The sequence below is a fragment of the Eucyclogobius newberryi genome, unplaced genomic scaffold (assembly GCF_026437365.1).
Source record: "Eucyclogobius newberryi isolate DKJ021-1_F unplaced genomic scaffold, fEucNew1.0.hap1 SCAF_20, whole genome shotgun sequence".
In the NCBI taxonomy this organism is placed as follows: Eukaryota; Metazoa; Chordata; class Actinopteri; order Gobiiformes; family Gobiidae; genus Eucyclogobius; species Eucyclogobius newberryi.
This window is the reverse complement of record NW_027315835.1, coordinates 17,393,433-17,410,238: the sequence shown is the minus strand read 5'-3', so window position 1 is coordinate 17,410,238 and position 16,806 is coordinate 17,393,433. Positions and strand designations below refer to the sequence as shown.

The window sequence follows — 16,806 nt, the reverse complement described above, 5'->3', positions numbered from 1 at the left end:
CTGTAACGGCTGCTCACTGACCTCTCCAAACGAGCTGTAAAACAACTGCAGTACATCCAGAACGCTGCTGCTCGGGTCCTGGCACCAAAGTACAGGACTAAACATGGACCGGCCTCCTGCTGGTGCCAGAGTCAGGACTAAACATGGACCGGCCTCCTGCTGGTGCCAGAGTCAGGACTAAACATGGACCGGCCTCCTGCTGGTGCCAGAGTCAGGACTAAACATGGACCGGCCTCCTGCTGGTGCCAGAGTCAGGACTAAACATGGACCGGCCTCCTGCTGGTGCCAGAGTCAGGACTAAACATGGACCGGCCTCCTGCTGGTGCCTAGAGTCAGGACTAAACATGGACCGGCCTCCTGCTGGTGCCAGAGTCAGGACTAAACATGGACCGGCCTCCTGCTGGTGCCAGAGTCAGGACTAAACATGGACCGGCCTCCTGCTGGTGCCAGAGTCAGGACTAAACATGGACCGGCCTCCTGCTGGTGCCAGAGTCAGGACTAAACATGGACCGGCCTCCTGCTGGTGCCTAGAGTCAGGACTAAACATGGACCGGCCTCCTGCTGGTGCCAGAGTCAGGACTAAACATGGACCGGCCTCCTGCTGGTGCCAGAGTCAGGACTAAACATGGACCGGCCTCCTGCTGGTGCCAGAGTCAGGACTCAACATGGACCGGCCTCCTGCTGGTGCCAGAGTCAGGACTAAACATGGACCAGCCTCCTGCTGGTGCCAGAGTCAGGACTAAACATGGACCGGCCTCCTGCTGGTGCCAGAGTTAGGACTAAACATGAAGAAATCTGCATTTCAGTTTTATGCAGCTAAAATCTGGAACAGTCTTCCTGAAGATGTGAGACAGACTTCTGCTCTGACATTTTTCAAATGTAGACTAAAACAGTTCTGTTTAGCTGTGCACATGACAGAAGAGATTTTATCTGCACTCTTCTCTTTTAAAGTTAATTTTATCATGATTATTTATAGTTTATAGTTGTTATTTATGTCAGTTTGTATTCTAATTTCAACATTTCTTTTCATGTTACGTAAAGCACTTTGAATTACTTTATGTACAACTTGTCCTCTATAAATAAACTTGTCTTCCCTTGACATACAAATGTGATGCAACTAAGAGGAAGCAAGTCCAGCAGCCAGATTTAACTTCTACCATATGTAACTCACTAAACCAAAGCAACATGTAAGAAAATGCAGTAACACAATTTAAACATATCACTTACAGAATACTTAAGAACATAGCTTTAATAATTTACCAGAGACTTTTCACTACTAGGGTCAAATGCCATTGACAAACCAAGAGAGGTGTTGACCGCAAAATCTGGCACTGTGAACATAGAGATAGTATTAATGAGCAGTGAATAATCATCATCATCACCACCACCATCAACTTTATTTGAATGCCACTTTACTGAAAATATTCTAAAATATACCAAAGTTAGGTCAGTTTAGGTCATTGTGGAGGGGAAATGTGATAAAAGAAATGGTTGACACATACATGTAACAGATATTTCTCTGCAGTTCTTACTCGCAGGTAAACACTTGTATATCTGCCCTCGTCCTTGTCTTGAATACTGCTTGAAAGGAGCGCTGACCAGCAGGCTGTGGAGAAACATCCATATAGACAGTCACATCTCAAGTATTTCTTGTAATATGACTTTATTGTTCTCACTTACCCATTTCGTTTCTGAATCACCTTGTGTCCAAATCCTGCTGCATCGTTAATGAAAGACTTCCAAGCCCCAGGTTCAATGTTAAAACTACCGACGCTCTGCAACACTAAAGACAAGAAAAAGGACACAAATATGCACATTAGTTGTTTTCACACATAAGTATAAGTATAATCCTCCAGTCCCGCTTCACACAACTAGTCAGCACACACGGGAGCTTTAAAATTTGCATCTGTTTAGTGTAATGGAACATTAAAACAACTTAAATGAGACTTACATGAAAATGTAATTTAAATCAGTAAGTATTTACTAATTAAGAATTGCTTAAAACTGTTTTTTTGTGCTACTGCGTCCAAGTTATTTCTCTTATGGATCATAAAGTTTGTATAAGTCTGAGTAGTATTGGACAAATGCAGTTTTAGTAGGGCTACATGTACTTGAGTTTCCTGGTCTGAGTGGTCGGTCCCTAGATCCTTTTCTGTGTGAACACGCATCAAATGGGTGCTGGTACTAAGTAAAAGTACTGAAAAAAGTAAAAGAAACTGAAAGGGGTTAATGCGGTGCAAAAACTCCTCTTGTAGTCAAATAAATAAATAAATACATGAATTAGTCCTTTCATTCATTTTCTACAGCTTGTTCCCATTAGGGGTCGCGGGTGACTGGAGCCTATCCCAGTGACTTTGAAATTATACGTTTTTATAATAGCCTTTTTGACAGCTTAATAAAGCTTTCCACCAAGGCAAGAGGAAGTACATATAGAAACAAAGCTTACAAAGAGCGCATTTTTTGCATTTTCTATTGTGCCTTTGTCGAAAATGTAATGTCCTTTATCTACTGGCTTCATTCCATCACATTGCAGAACAGAAACCGTCTGCTGTTATGACAGAGCGCTCTAAAATCATTGGGCCAATTCCCTCTTTGACTGTGACTTTTATTTAAATATTATATATATAAATATAGTATTATATATATATATCAGTTTATTCTTGTGTGTGCTTGTGTTGAGGGTCGGTGTGTTTTAAAAGCTACTTCTTTAATTTTGATTTGATTGATTGATTGATTGATTGATTGATTGATTGAATGAATGGGTTAAAGAAGTGCATTAATTTCAATTAATAATAATACCAGTAGTTTAAACGTATACATGGACTTTAATGAATCCCATCACTCCAGTTTTCTATTGATCTTCTAAAAAAGTTGGTGTTGTAAAGTTCAACATCTTGGCTTAATTATTTCTTAAGATAGAACTTTGAAATATAGCAGTAATTCTGAGCCCAAGTAGAGGAAATGGTGCACCCTCCTGGTAATTGTGTTATTTTACATTATATGAAATTAAATAAGTCTAAATTTATACACGTAGCGAGTGGTATGACATAAGAAGATAAGTAGACCTGTAAATATATAGCATGAATAGGCTTTAGTGTAGGTTAATGATAACACTAAACATTAAATAGAACATATGTTGTATATTTCAAGGGCAAAATGTCCTACCTGAAAAAATGATTATAGTTTTGATCCCATACATTGTGTTGATCTCTTGTGAAACCTTCGTAGACAGTTCCACATCACATCTGTGCTGTGACAAAAGAGGGGATGATTCTTTTTCATTGCTAAGGGGCCAGTTTGAGGAACTCTTTGTAGGTGGAGTTTCCAGCAAATGTAGAATCTAATTTGTCCGTTGATTTCACCATATAAAGGCATATTTTATGCTTCAGCATTTCACTTAACACTGTCCATTAACATTATAATGTATATGTAATTGTTAATGTTTTACCCAATATGTTACACTTACAATATATTATTCCTTTTGCTCCAAGTGACAGTAACTTCATTGTTTTAAAACAATTGTTTTTCATGAACATTATCCTGTTAAATGTATTCACTCAGTCACTCAGTGAATGTTAAGAAAACAAGCTTCTCTTTTAATACTTTTTTGAAAACTTTGGAAAATTATATAAAACTATAAATTACCAAACTGCTTTTAAAACCAAATAGTGAGAATAAGTTCATAATATGTGTGTGAGTACTTAAAGCTAATTACAAACCCCTTTCATGTAGGTGACCTCAACGCAGGAAGTGAGCTTTCTGCGGCACAGATGATAACGTAAATGCAGTATGATGTATGCATGACCCAGTAATCTACTTACAAATTAATCAGTCTTTTATAAGTGTTATTTGAGTCTCAACCCTTTTGTACTGAGGGAAGATGGCACAAAAAGGTCATCTAAAGGTCAAGAATCCATGTTTTGTGCGACTGGTTGTGGGTTTGATTTCCGTGAGCAGTTTAGTTATTTGGTTACATGTTTTTTACCTCTGTGAAGGAAGATTACACTTCAGAACATATCTTTTCAGACACTTTAAATGCTTTGATATACTAAACAAAATGGGACTAGAGCCCAACAGACCACACACATTAAAGATTTATAATATTTCCTTTGGCTTATACTTGTAACACTTGCACTTGGGTTAATATTTTATTTGTCATTTACCTCACCACTCTTTGCCCTTTCCTTGGACGCGCCATCATGCTACTCCAGCCACAGTCTTCCTGAATGTCATGGGCTATCTCTGGTTGCGTCCTGTTCTTTTTATAGCTCGGCAGCTGAAATGTGAGGGGTCACAATGGCAGGATAAATACAAGAGCCAGCCGACTAGTGGGTTGTCGCAGACGAAGGCCTGATCTCCTCTCTATCCTCTCAGCACTGCTTCAATAGCCAAAGGTAAAACAAATGCATATCAACAAATGTTTAATGTATCTATGTTTAATGTAGGGATATTTTGGACTTAGTATTAAAATATGTGTCTGTACATGTAGGCGTCCACATGGTGTGAATACTGGCTCTTCCCCCAAAATACACTTGATAAATTTATCTTGCATGTGTTCGACAGTGGTTTTGTGGTTCTTGTAACAAAGCATAGTGTTTGTCACAGTGTTGTTGCTTTATCCTGTTAGTCATGCAAAGTTTCCACTTCTCTTTTAGTCACTATTTTTATTACTGACCCTTTTGAAATTGAAAGTACTGTCAAAATCTATGACCAAGTAAGTAAAACTTTCTTGTGTGTCGTCTGCTAATTTGAAAAAGAAAGAATGCTCTTTTTAAAACTGCAAACCAGTTACTCATTGTGCTTGTTGTGGTGTTTCCAACTCAAACATTTTCACACATTACACAGAGCATCCTATACCCAAGACAGATAACTATAGAGTTACAAAAACATTATTTAGGCAAAAACTAAACATTTCATCTAATTTTTCAAATGTAATTCCACAATAATTGTCTAGTTTATATTTCTACATAATATATTTTACAACATTATAAGTGACTTCCTGTGAAGTAGCCTACATTTTCTTATACAACACCTTTCAGCTAAGCCACTGAACCATTTATATTTAGTCCATGCATCTGCTGATAGTAAAGCAGGCCCACCAGATGGGAGTGAACTGTAGATAGCAGGAGGGGAGGGGGGCAGTGAAGTGGCTCTGCAAAAGGTCACTGAAGGCGTTGGAAATGCAATAGGTCACTGGGATGCCAGTCATCATTTTGGGGGAGGGGCTGCGAAAAGACCCCAGAGATGCTCCACATTGTGCCCTAAATTAGCTTGTATGTGCAAGTCTGTATTGCACCAGTTGTCGTGTCACAAACAACTGCTAACCTGATGCAAAAACAGAAACATGTCTCTACTTCATGCATGTGTTGCATCACTTCCTTTGAAAAGAAACCCACATTGGTTTCTATGAAATTGTGTTTCACAAATTTAGACTCATTGAGCCTAATCTTTTAGTATGATAAGAACTTGTGAACGTTTTTTCTGTCAGTGGCTTGCAGAACTAAATATCTTACTTTTTGTGCCCTCTGTCCCATGAAGAGTCAAGATGCCACACGCATACCCCTTCCTCACTCCGGAGCAGAAGAAGGAGCTCAGTGATATCGCTCATAGGATTGTTGCACCCGGCAAAGGGATCCTTGCTGCTGATGAATCTACTGGTAAACAAAGAAATATTAGTGACATAGTTTGTAGATATCACTAGTTAGTCTAGTCTAGTCTAGACTATACAGTCCTACATGGGCCCCCCAATCTAAATTAAGAAGTGCTCACTCTTTCATCCATAGCCATCATCTACAGTGCATTTATAGGATATTCCGTGTTATAATCTTTAGGCAGTGTGGCCAAGCGCTTCCAGAGCATCAACGCTGAGAACACAGAGGAGAACAGGAGGCTGTACCGTCAGCTGCTCTTCACTGCTGACGAACGTGTCAGCCCCTGCATTGGTGGTGTCATCCTCTTCCACGAGACCATGTACCAGAAAACTGATGATGGCAAAGTCTTCACCCAGTATCTGAAGGAGAGAAACATGGTGGTGGGCATCAAAGTGGACAAAGGTGTTGTACCTTTGGCAGGAACCAACGGCGAGACAACCACCCAGGGTAAGACATGGTATTGTAACACAATGGTTCCCAAAGTGGGGGTCAGGACCCCTCGGGGGGGTCGCGAGGCATGAGCTGGGGGTTGCGAGATGGGAGATGCAATTATAAAATGATGAGTATTTCTTCATTAATTTAATAAATAATTGATTAATTCATTATTAATCTCTTGATTATAAGCATTTTCTTTTTTTTAATTGAAAAACTGTACATTTCAGTGAAATAACTTAAAATAACACATTAAAGGTCCCATAACATGCAAAATTGACTTTTCAGAGCTTTTGACCTTCTTACATTGCTATTTGTGCTTCATATATGTACCCAGAGTGTTTTTTTGATTGATTCCCACAGTGTTTAGCTATATTACAGACTATCTCCTTTCCTCGAATCTCCAAGTTGACGGGGGGTGTTCACAGGACCGCGTCATAATCACAGGCACGCGTCATCATCCCCCCTCCCCCTCCCCCTCCCCCCTCTCCACCCGCCTCCCCCTCCCGCCTGGCGCCTCCCGCCCCCTTCCCTGCGCTGCTGCAGTCTGTGTCTCCCTACAAGCCCCGGAGTTTTTCTGCTTCGATTTACAACGAAACACGGCTCAAAGAAGCCCAAAACTTCATTAATGATATCGCACTCTTTACTATTATCACAATGGTGAAGGTTGATGTGGCAATTGATGCAGCAACCGGGAAAATAAACGGAGAGAAGTTCTATCCGATACCGAAAAACTAGGAAATAAGAGCGCGATGGACATAACTTTTATATATATATATATATATATATATATATATATATATATATATATATATATATATAGATGTATATATATATATATATATATATATATATATATAGATGTATCTGTTCTGCGCACGCTGTAGAATAAACACCAGATTTATTTAGTCTCAAAGTAGTGTTGATCTGAAGTTCTATCATTTCTCACTCATTCGCGCGGAGCTGCGCACTGCGGAGCAGACAGCTGTGGGGGACACACTACGTCACGGGTTGGGCGGGGCACACACGCGCTCTGAGACTACGTCACGGGTTGGGCGGGGGAGCCAGATCGCTCTTCGCAAGGGTGGGGGCGAATATCAAACCAAGCCGTTTGCATTTCCGGGTTGGTGAGGGGGTCCAAGGTCTGGGTGATATTTCTTAACTATTATGTTATGGGTGTTGCACAACACTTATTATTATCAGTTATTCACTTAGGATAGACTACGAAACGTGAAAAAAGCATGTTATGGCACCTTTAAGTCATTGTAGAAAAAGATTCAGTTGTAGTCATGTTTCCAGATGACTACAACTGAATCGTTTTCTACAATGGAACACAATGAATGAGGGACTATACCAACATTAAGCCACTCCAATAAATGGAAACCTAATTTTTAAATGTTACACAACTTAAAATGATTTCAGATACAATTTCAATTGGCATTTCGGGTCCGATCTGATGCACATTCATTTTGGGGGTCTCGGCCTGAAACGTTTGGGAACCCCTGCTGTAACACACAACGCAAAATAAATCATTCTGATCTTACCAAATGTATTGTCACAGAATACTACACTGTGTCACAATGAGTTTCTTGTTCTTCCTGACAGGTCTGGATGGTCTGTATGAGCGCTGTGCACAGTACAAGAAGGATGGTGCCGACTTTGCCAAGTGGCGTTGTGTCCTGAAGATTACACCAACTACTCCCTCGAGGTTGGCCATCATTGAAAATGCCAATGTCCTGGCCCGCTATGCCAGCATCTGCCAGATGGTAACATAAGCAAATGTTATAACTGAAGACCTCTCATGACTGAACACCACCTTAAGTCTATTCTATGCTTTTGTTTAACCCTAGCATGGCATTGTCCCCATTGTGGAGCCTGAGATTCTGCCTGATGGTGATCATGACCTGAAGCGTTGCCAGTACGTCACTGAGAAGGTGCTGGCTGCTATGTACAAGGCCCTGTCCGACCACCACGTCTACCTGGAGGGCACACTTCTTAAGCCCAACATGGTGACAGCAGGACACTCTTGCTCACACAAATTCAGCAACCAGGAGATCGCTATGGCAACAGTCACTGCACTGCGCCGCACAGTGCCCCCTGCAGTCCCTGGTGAGAACACCTCACATACTTTTCAACATTCAGTTTTTTTTTTCAATAATTATTTTATTTTTTAAATTGTCAACAGCAAAAAAATGTGTACGCAAATCAGCAACCATACTTTTTCAGTTTGATAATCATAATTATAATACGTTGGATCTATAAAGCAGTTTTCAAAACACTCAAAGTACTGTACATACCATTACTCGATCACGTTCAGTAAGCTTCTACTTTAGCCACAGCTGCCTTGGGTTGGAGTGACATGAAAGAAACTGCTAATCTGCTCCATTGGCACTTAAAGTACCACCAGTCACTCACTCAAACACACATTTCATATTAGTCTAAGTACGCACTAGACTAGAGCACCCAACTGCATCACTTGGTGTTCCCAGTACAGACCAGGCCCTAAACTGCTGAGGTTCTGAGATCAGATGAAATTAGGTATATTCAAGGTTGTATTGCACCATAAAGTTTTTTTTGTATTTTGTTTATTTTAGGCGTCACTTTCCTGTCTGGTGGCCAGTCTGAGGAGGAGGCCTCAATTAACCTGAATGCCATCAATGCATGCCCCCTGGGCAAGCCCTGGGCCCTTACCTTCTCTTATGGCCGTGCCCTGCAGGCCTCTGCACTCAAAGCATGGGGTGGCAAAAAGGAGAACGGGAAGGCCTGTCAAGAGGAGTTTGTGAAGAGAGCTCTGGTGTGTATATTAGCCAAACTATTTTTGTATAATTTGTCATTTGACACCACAGACTTTTATTTTGTATCTCTCTTATTCACAGGCCAACTCCCAAGCCTGCCAGGGCAAATATGCTTCTTCTGCATCCAGTGCAGCTGGTGGAGAATCACTCTTTGTGGAAAACCACGCTTATTAAACATGACTACAGCTCAATTTCCCACTCTTGACTGTTAATTCAGTATCTACCGGTACACATAAACTGCAACAGGCAACATCAACATAACAACAATATAGCATCAAAAGAACTGCACTTACATAACAGAAAGTGAAACTTCCTCCTGAAAAAGTGCTTCCTCCATTCCCTTTTATTTCTTTGCAGGTGACGATTACACTGTTTTTACACATGTTGTGCCTGTTATTCCCTGGTATCTTTCCATCAAATATGAGATTCATATTTTTACCAACGAATAAAGTATTACCAACCTGAACCTGCTTGTGTTGTTACTGTGTGCACGTCTTCACGTGCAAACATTTTGGTTTGTATTTATATAGCCTTTAACAAGAATGAAATCTTGTCACTGTAAACATAGCTTCACTCTTTCATCTTGAATGAGATTTTACATTGCAAGATGCAAGTTTCTGTAAAATGTAGGCCAATGTGAGAATTAAGTATTCTCTCAACTGATTTGTTGGGGCCATCGTCAGGTCTGAAAGACCCACAAGTGTCTGTAGTAGAATGCCTCTCACCTCCCTCCACAACATGAAAACATGTTGTTATTTTTGTTGTTGTTTTATGTTTAAAAAAGCAATAGTTAAAACGGAAAAGTTATTTTCAATTGATTTCAATTCTCAATGAATAAATAAATACATTGTTTTGAGTAGTTTTATCATTTGGTCTGGATTAGTGGACTCTGGATAAAGCAGATACATCTAAATGTCCTTTTAGGTTAAATAACTATTTCCCAACTTTTAGCATTAAATTATATCTTTCATTACATAAATGTCTTGTCTTAAATCTAAATGGACAAGTTACTACCCTAAATATGTATAGTTATTAAGTAGGGTAAATTGACAAATTACAACACTTAACTACAAGCCTATCAATGATTCAATTTAATGATTTTACTAAAAACTTAAGATGAAGCCAAATTATCATGACTTCGTATCCTACTGATAGAAACTCTGTAACTGCCTAGGGCTCTAATATTGTTTTGAGCAGGTTTGATTAAAATAAGTTTTTTCTTACTGGTAAATCCACTCACCGTTGCATCTTTGTGTTTCCCTGTGCATTCATGCGCTCCTATACCTGAGCATAATCAGTGCTGCAGCTTAATCTGCCTAGGGCCCCATCTGCTGGCTGGAGATAGCCTAACTGGACTAGGAATTAACTAAAGATAAAAAGGAAAGTGGGAGAGAAGAGAGAGAAGAGAGAAGAAAGACATGAGAAGTAGGGCTGGGCTGTTTGCCTTGACAATCATACCCTATCGTATATGTATTGCACACACCCTAAAGTGCTGTATGTATTGTATTAAATATTATTGCATGCTAAATGAGTTCTTATGTATTGTGCTCACAGGTTTGTGTTGATCTGGGCCAACCCTTTAAGTGAATTATGTGCAATGAAGTATTCAATTTAGCATCCAAAGTTATTAGCACTTTAAAAACAAGACGTTTAGCTGTAAATAGAAAGAAAACAACTAAGCACACAAAATAGGTCAACAACTCCTTCTTGGATATTATTATTGTAATACATTTTTCTTTGTGAATAATTTACTTTAATATGGTACTGAATTCAGATACCAGTTCTGAGTGAAACATGCATGCCAACTGTCCTAAGAAAGCACATGACACATAGCATACATAGCCACACTTTTACTTCCTGTTTGGACAGACTGACAGAGGAAACGCACTGAGAAACCCCAGGCTTTGGTCACTTATAGCATAAGTATTGTTTTAAATACTGAGTAAAAGGTTTGATGTTTTGCTGATGCTCAAACATTTTTTAGACAGAAACTTTTTGATTTAACGTTGCACCTCAGCCCAGAGAACTGTCCTTGAATTCAGAAATCATATTTTTGGGACTCATTTTAAGTGCTGCATTAGCACAGCAGATGGGCCAATCATTTTGTACCAAACAGCACTGACTAAAGTTTTAAGGTCTGGATAAAATATCGACTGTGTCTCTCGGCTGGCCTGGGAACGCCTCAGGATCCCCACGTAGGAGTTGGAGGAAGTGTCTGGGGAGAGGGAAGTCTGGGAGTCCCTGCTTAGACAGCTGGCCCCGCGACCCGGCCCCAGATAAACAGAAGACGATGGATGGATGGATGGATGGATAAAAGCTTTTTAAGACACAAAACATGGTCATATGACTCACAGGGCTCTTTCTATTAGTATAAAAAGATACAATGTTCAATAATTAGAATATACAGTATGTGGAGGGAGGTCTGCTTTTACAGTACATTTTCTGGAGTGGAAACAGAATTGACAAATTACTTAAATTGAATATTAACTTTTTTTTATGTGTATTTATTTCTATGTAATTATTTAGAATTTTCATGTAACCTACAGTATATTATGTTTAAATATGCAAAGAATAAACAATCCATTATTCTGAAATAATTAGCTAAATAATGTATCATTTTGAAATTTGATACCCACCCGTCCTATAAAAAATGTTTTAAAGCAGGGGTCCCCAACCACCGGGCCGGGGACCGGTACCGGTCCGCAACGTGTTTGCTACCGGGCCGCACAAACACTGGAAATAATCTACCAGTGACGCATCTTCTACGACGTAACTTTGGCCTGTCCCTCATGACACTAATAAGCTCGTCTGTGGATATATCATGAAAAGCCTTATAGGAAATTGCCAATGAAATCCATTAAATATAATGGCAAGTATATTATATCTCTGCTCTTGTCCTGCGTGAGAACATAACTGATACGTGCATTATACATGATACGTCATCGCGGATGCGTCGCATCAAACGCGCTGCCCAAAAGTAGAACCAAAAGCTCACGAAAATGAGTGAAAAACAAAAGTCTTTTAAGAGCATTTTTGCAAAGGGGAAAAGACCAAGTGAGGAGCAGACGAGGAGCCAGCGGGGATTTTGGACACGTCACCTCGGCCAGCATTCTGCAACTGCTACATGATCACCTGTTTTTACTTTTACAAGAGTTTGAGCGCTACTTCCCGCGCCGTGACGGCAAAAAGACAAAACTACGGAGCGAACTGGACTTAAACACACTGCGGGTGTCATTGTCTCCATCACTAAAGATGGGACCGTCTCATTGCAGAGAAATAAGCGCAGGGCTCCCACTCATTCAGCGTGTGGTGAGTCGTAATTTTTATGCACTTATTTTTGCCATATTTATGTGATGAGCTTCCACTAGTCAGAAGAACAGTGAGGACACGTGTAACTGTACATTATGTTACTCCAATTCAGATCTTTTGGAAAGGTACACTTAAAGGTTGAATGGACGATTTTTTTTGGCACAAATCTAAGTATTTCCTCGTGGCGTGGACGGCCGATTAGTCTTGCCACGTATCAATCATAAAACGCACCTACCGCTCACCTGCAGCCGCGTGCGGTTCGTCCCCACGTTTCCACGTGCCTAAGCGCATTGATCTATCATAATATAGTTCCCTCAGTGTACGGGGCAAAATGAAGACGGAGAAAGACAGTTCGAGCTGACGCAGAAGTGGACAGAAATCTACAGGAGACGAGAGATGCGATGGATCCGTCGCGCTAATAAACAAACGCACGTGTGTGTTGTATCAGTCCGCACGGGGGAGAGCGCATGCGCTCTTCCGCCTGCGTTCTCAAATCACCGAAAAATCGTCCATTGCGCCTTTAATAATGTACATACCATGGTACATGATATTATAATAGATCCATGCATGGTACATACGCGCCTTCCGAGCTGAATCGAATGGAAGCCTAAGCCCCGCCCACCTCCGTACAAATTAACCTGACCGCGACATAAACTGGCACACCGGTCCGTGAAAACAAAACCTACATTTTGCCGGTCCGTGGTGCAAAAAAGGTTGGGGACCCCTGTTTTAAAGTAAACCTTGGCTCGTTCCCTTGTTTCTTTTCTTTCTTTTTCTTTCTTTCTTTCTTGAAATAAAACGGTAAAATCACATACAAAACATTGCCATATATATAAAAAAGAGCAGAGGTTTTTCAGAAGAGTCTTCAGGTCAACGTCGACAAATGTTTTAAAGCTGGTTTTGCCGCCGGACACTTCAATTGCCCCAAAATACATATTTAACAATGACTTACAAAGATGTTTAATACAGCCAAAATGTTACCTTGTACTCCTTTAAGGATGCAATGGATTGTTCTATAAATGTCACTCTAAAATGTGAAAAACAGACAATGCAATATTATTCTCTGACAGAGGGTTGTAACAAAAAACAGTAGGCCTAATTTAAAAAAGAAAAAGCAAATTAATAATTGTACATACTTCACTTAACAGATATTTAAATCAGGCGGTGACACAAAAGCTGAACATCGGTTGCAACATTTGCGGATACACAGTTCTGCTTAAGAGGTCTGAACAGGTAAAGGAGTCCAAGCCGAGGTCTACAGGGGTCCACACGCATTTAAAAGTGTTTGCACTCACATTTGAGACACATAAAAAAATGACACTTAATGGAATCGAATGGCTTAGTGCCCTTGTGAAACTCGGATGCACCCTTAGTCAGTTTGGTCTGGACCCGAGCCTGAAGGATTCCCTTATCAGACGTGGCATTATTCACCACAGACCAAAAATATACTCAAATTCCAAACCAAATGACCAAAATAAAATATCCACCTGATCAATACAGTGCACAATCATGAATGTGCAGCAAGTTTATAAGGAAAAATAATAAATCATGCACACACTGTTACAATGTTATTCAAGGTTTTTTTTAATACAGGTGATCAGGTTATGTCAATATGAATGAATGTAGATAAAATAACTTAATTGGATATTTATCTATCTTTATCTAGTTGTTTGATGCTTTCTAAAGAAACTGTAGCCTCACAGGACCTAGCGTCACCCATTTTGGATTGTCTAAACCACAATTATATGTTTTTCTTTACAGAGTTGTGTTCACATTTGAGGTCATTATACTGCCACTTACGGTGAGAGACGTTTTTAAAAGTTTAGAATATTCTGAGTGTGTTGTTTTACTTTGTTTTACAGATGTCTTCCCACACTTGTCCCAATCAGCCCAAATAACAAATAATATTTTTTGGGTCCTAGGAGAACAAAAGATGCAGCATTAAAATTGTTGAGACAAAGGCAGTGAATGTCAACTCTGATGACGAGGCCCTGTTTGGAGGAGCTGTAGTTGTGGAAGTGTTAGAAGTGAATGTGGGACACACAAAGCTGCTGTCTGGGTCAGTGCCACTGGAGGTGAACTCCACAAATTTAACGTTTGCACCGCCCACATGACCTGTGATCCAGGACTGAAATTCAGAGACTCTGGCAAAGACTTCTGGAAAACCGATGGCACAGGGGATGCCAAAACTGGCTATCCCAGCCTGGATCCACTTTGAGCCTTGTTTACACTGCACAGGCCCACCTGAGTCACCCTGAAGAAATAAGCATGGTTAAATACAGTAAACGCAGAAAAACACATTTTGAAATCAGACCTGGCAAATTCCTTTCCCGAGTTCACCGGCACACAGCATGTTGGATGTGATATTGGCACCTTGAACCAAATTGTAGTAACAAGAACACATACTTTTTCCAATCACAGGAATTTGAACTTGTTGTAGTATGTCATGGGCGACCAAAGGTTCTGTGAAACAAAAAAGATTATGTAAATGATCTGTGCATTAACTTTCCAACTATATTATCCAGTAGTGGGACAATTATCATCTTTGGAAAGGCGGCCCCAGCCTGTGCCCCAGCATTTGGTGTCGTTATGGAAGAGGCTGGAGCTGGCAGCGAGGCACACAGGTCTGATGTAGTTGCTGTAAGTGATGAGGCTGCTGAGTTTCATCAGGGCAATGTCATTGTCGATTGTTGTTCTGTTGTAGTCTGGATGAACTTCGATCTGAGACACCTCCCTGTCCACTTCATTGGGATTTGAACCTTTCTGTGTTTGTTTCCCAAAATACAGACGATAGAGAGCTAGAGAAGGTCTAGAGAAGAATGTGTAGAGAAATGTACGTTTCAAGAAATATATTTTTTATAATTTATTTTATAATGTATTTATTTTTGTGAAAATTACTACAATATCTGAGTTAAATGTTATCTCTTCTCCCAAAGTAATTTATCTGCTTAAATAATATCAAAATAAAAAGTCAAGATTTAGCAAAAATGGTAACATAATAAAGCCTAGATATGGGTATGTGTCAAATGTGTTAAATCACTGTAATTATTATACTTTTTTGTAAAATGTAAAATTACAACTTTTATTCTTCCAATAATCCTAACCAAAAAAATGACATTGACATCTGTAATACAGTGCATGTATGAAAATATAACTTACGATACAATACAGTGAGCTGCTGTCAACACCCACTGTGTGTTGATGATGGTTCCTCCACAAATGTGGGCCCCGCTGTAGTGTATGCTGACCTGCCACGGCCAGGCTCCTGCAGTGGCATTTTCACCTCCGACTATCCGTGTGTTCAAAGGAGCCTCTCCGCATTCTGATCATATTAAGTTAGTCTTTAACCATTTGATTACCATTACCTCATTCAATTGTAAGCAATTTAAGTAATAAGCAGTTTGTGTTAAAAAAATAAAAAACAACTTACCCTGGCCATTTAAGCCTGTTGAACAGAAGCAAACAAGTGTCAGTACTTTTAAAATTGAGATGGACAGACATAAAAACCTCATATTGATAGAAATACGTTGACATGAATAAAATAACATTACAGTAAAAATTGTGAATTAAAAAGTACCTATATTCTGTGTAAGTAAAATAAGGAACATCCATATTGTTGATAGCGCCATAGTGTAGCACTGACATCAAAGTTTGTTTAACGTTCCTTTATGACCTCTGTCAGTGCCGCCTCCGACCACGCCTTCTCACACAGAATAACACAAACCGGTCCAGAATCATTACAAAACAAAATAATTATTTCAGGCCAACACTGCAAGACAGTGAGAAGGAAACTTTGGACTGTGGAATATTTACTTCTACTGTGGAATGTGACCAAACTTCTTTAGATCACATCCAAAAAGAAAATTCCAAAAGTCCCCCACAACAGGAACAGGAGCATGACAACTGTCATGCTCACAGAGTTATTTCTTTGTTACCCCAGCAAAAAAAAAAAAAAATATTTAAAGAGAAGTTAATCTTTCAACTGGATCAAAGCTCTCAAATGTCAATAATGAAACAAAAGAAAACCTGTGAAACCAAAGCACATGGACAAAGCATCGAAAACAAACACATCTTAGAAAAGCATTACTCAAGTTGACTTCTCAAGTTGAGTGTGTCTACTAAGGGAAGGCGTGTTATGAGAGGCATGAGAACAACACAAAAGCCAATGTTTGATGTTTGTTTACACTGCGTGTAATCTTCTGTGAGAATTACCTCTTGATCTTCTCATTCAAAGCTTTGTCAAAGAACTTCAACAACCAATAATAAGGTTAATGACACTCACACATATGGCCATTTTCAGCTTAACTACACGTATTTGTTCTGGCTAAAGATTAACTGCAATCAAAGTGCCCAATAATGGCCAAAGGGAGTTAGAAAGCATTCACAAAAGCAGCTAAATTCTATCATTTAGAATATTCGTTCACATCTTATTTCCAACTAAATGGCACAGTGTGCTTACAGAAAAGAACCATAGTCACGCCTCACTGTTTGCCCACACTAGCTCAGTGGGATCACCCTGTCCGTTTGTTCATGGCAACACTGCGCCAATGTAAAGTAGTTCCCCCAAACCTTGGACAGAGTCCCGTCTGAATTTTAAGTAACCGCTTTTTCTTCATTTG

General features: G+C 39.8%; 3 protein-coding genes across 3 annotated transcripts in view; 1 reads left to right on the top strand and 2 right to left on the bottom strand.

Moving 5' to 3' along the window:
• Positions 1 to 1,817, bottom strand: part of itgam.1 (integrin, alpha M (complement component 3 receptor 3 subunit), tandem duplicate 1) — a 33,182-nt gene extending 31,365 nt beyond the window's left edge. Inside the window, 3 exon segments of the mRNA XM_072455819.1 lie at positions 1,261 to 1,331; positions 1,503 to 1,606; positions 1,681 to 1,817. Coding sequence (XP_072311920.1) covers positions 1,261 to 1,331; positions 1,503 to 1,606; positions 1,681 to 1,817 — 312 coding nt within the window.
• Positions 1,818 to 4,233: 2,416 nt separating this feature from the next.
• aldoab (aldolase a, fructose-bisphosphate, b) lies at positions 4,234 to 9,344 on the top strand. The gene is made up of 7 exons (XM_072456577.1): positions 4,234 to 4,394; positions 5,539 to 5,657; positions 5,832 to 6,098; positions 7,689 to 7,849; positions 7,934 to 8,192; positions 8,678 to 8,877; positions 8,960 to 9,344. Exons 2-7 carry the CDS (start codon positions 5,546 to 5,548, stop codon positions 9,050 to 9,052), a joined length of 1,092 nt encoding a protein of 363 aa, XP_072312678.1. The 5' UTR covers positions 4,234 to 4,394; positions 5,539 to 5,545; the 3' UTR covers positions 9,053 to 9,344.
• A 4,537-nt stretch (positions 9,345 to 13,881) lies between these two features.
• On the bottom strand, positions 13,882 to 15,699 carry LOC140368757 (chymotrypsin-like protease CTRL-1). Its single transcript, XM_072455818.1, is given in 5 exon segments — positions 13,882 to 14,441; positions 14,502 to 14,650; positions 14,722 to 14,996; positions 15,347 to 15,509; positions 15,618 to 15,699. Coding segments are annotated over 5 exon segments (1,005 nt in total). The 3' UTR covers positions 13,882 to 14,105.
• Between the last annotated feature and the right edge of the window lie 1,107 nt (positions 15,700 to 16,806).

Bases quoted from the DNA above. Each gene is read 5' to 3' on its own strand.
- aldoab (XM_072456577.1), top strand. From the start codon at position 5,546: ATGCCACACGCATACCCCTTCCTCACTCCGGAGCAGAAGAAGGAGCTC. The intron at 8,193-8,677 runs GTGAGAACACCT...TGTTTATTTTAG, and splicing joins AGTGCCCCCTGCAGTCCCTG to GCGTCACTTTCCTGTCTGGT. The intron at 8,878-8,959 runs GTGTGTATATTA...TCTTATTCACAG, and splicing joins AGTTTGTGAAGAGAGCTCTG to GCCAACTCCCAAGCCTGCCA.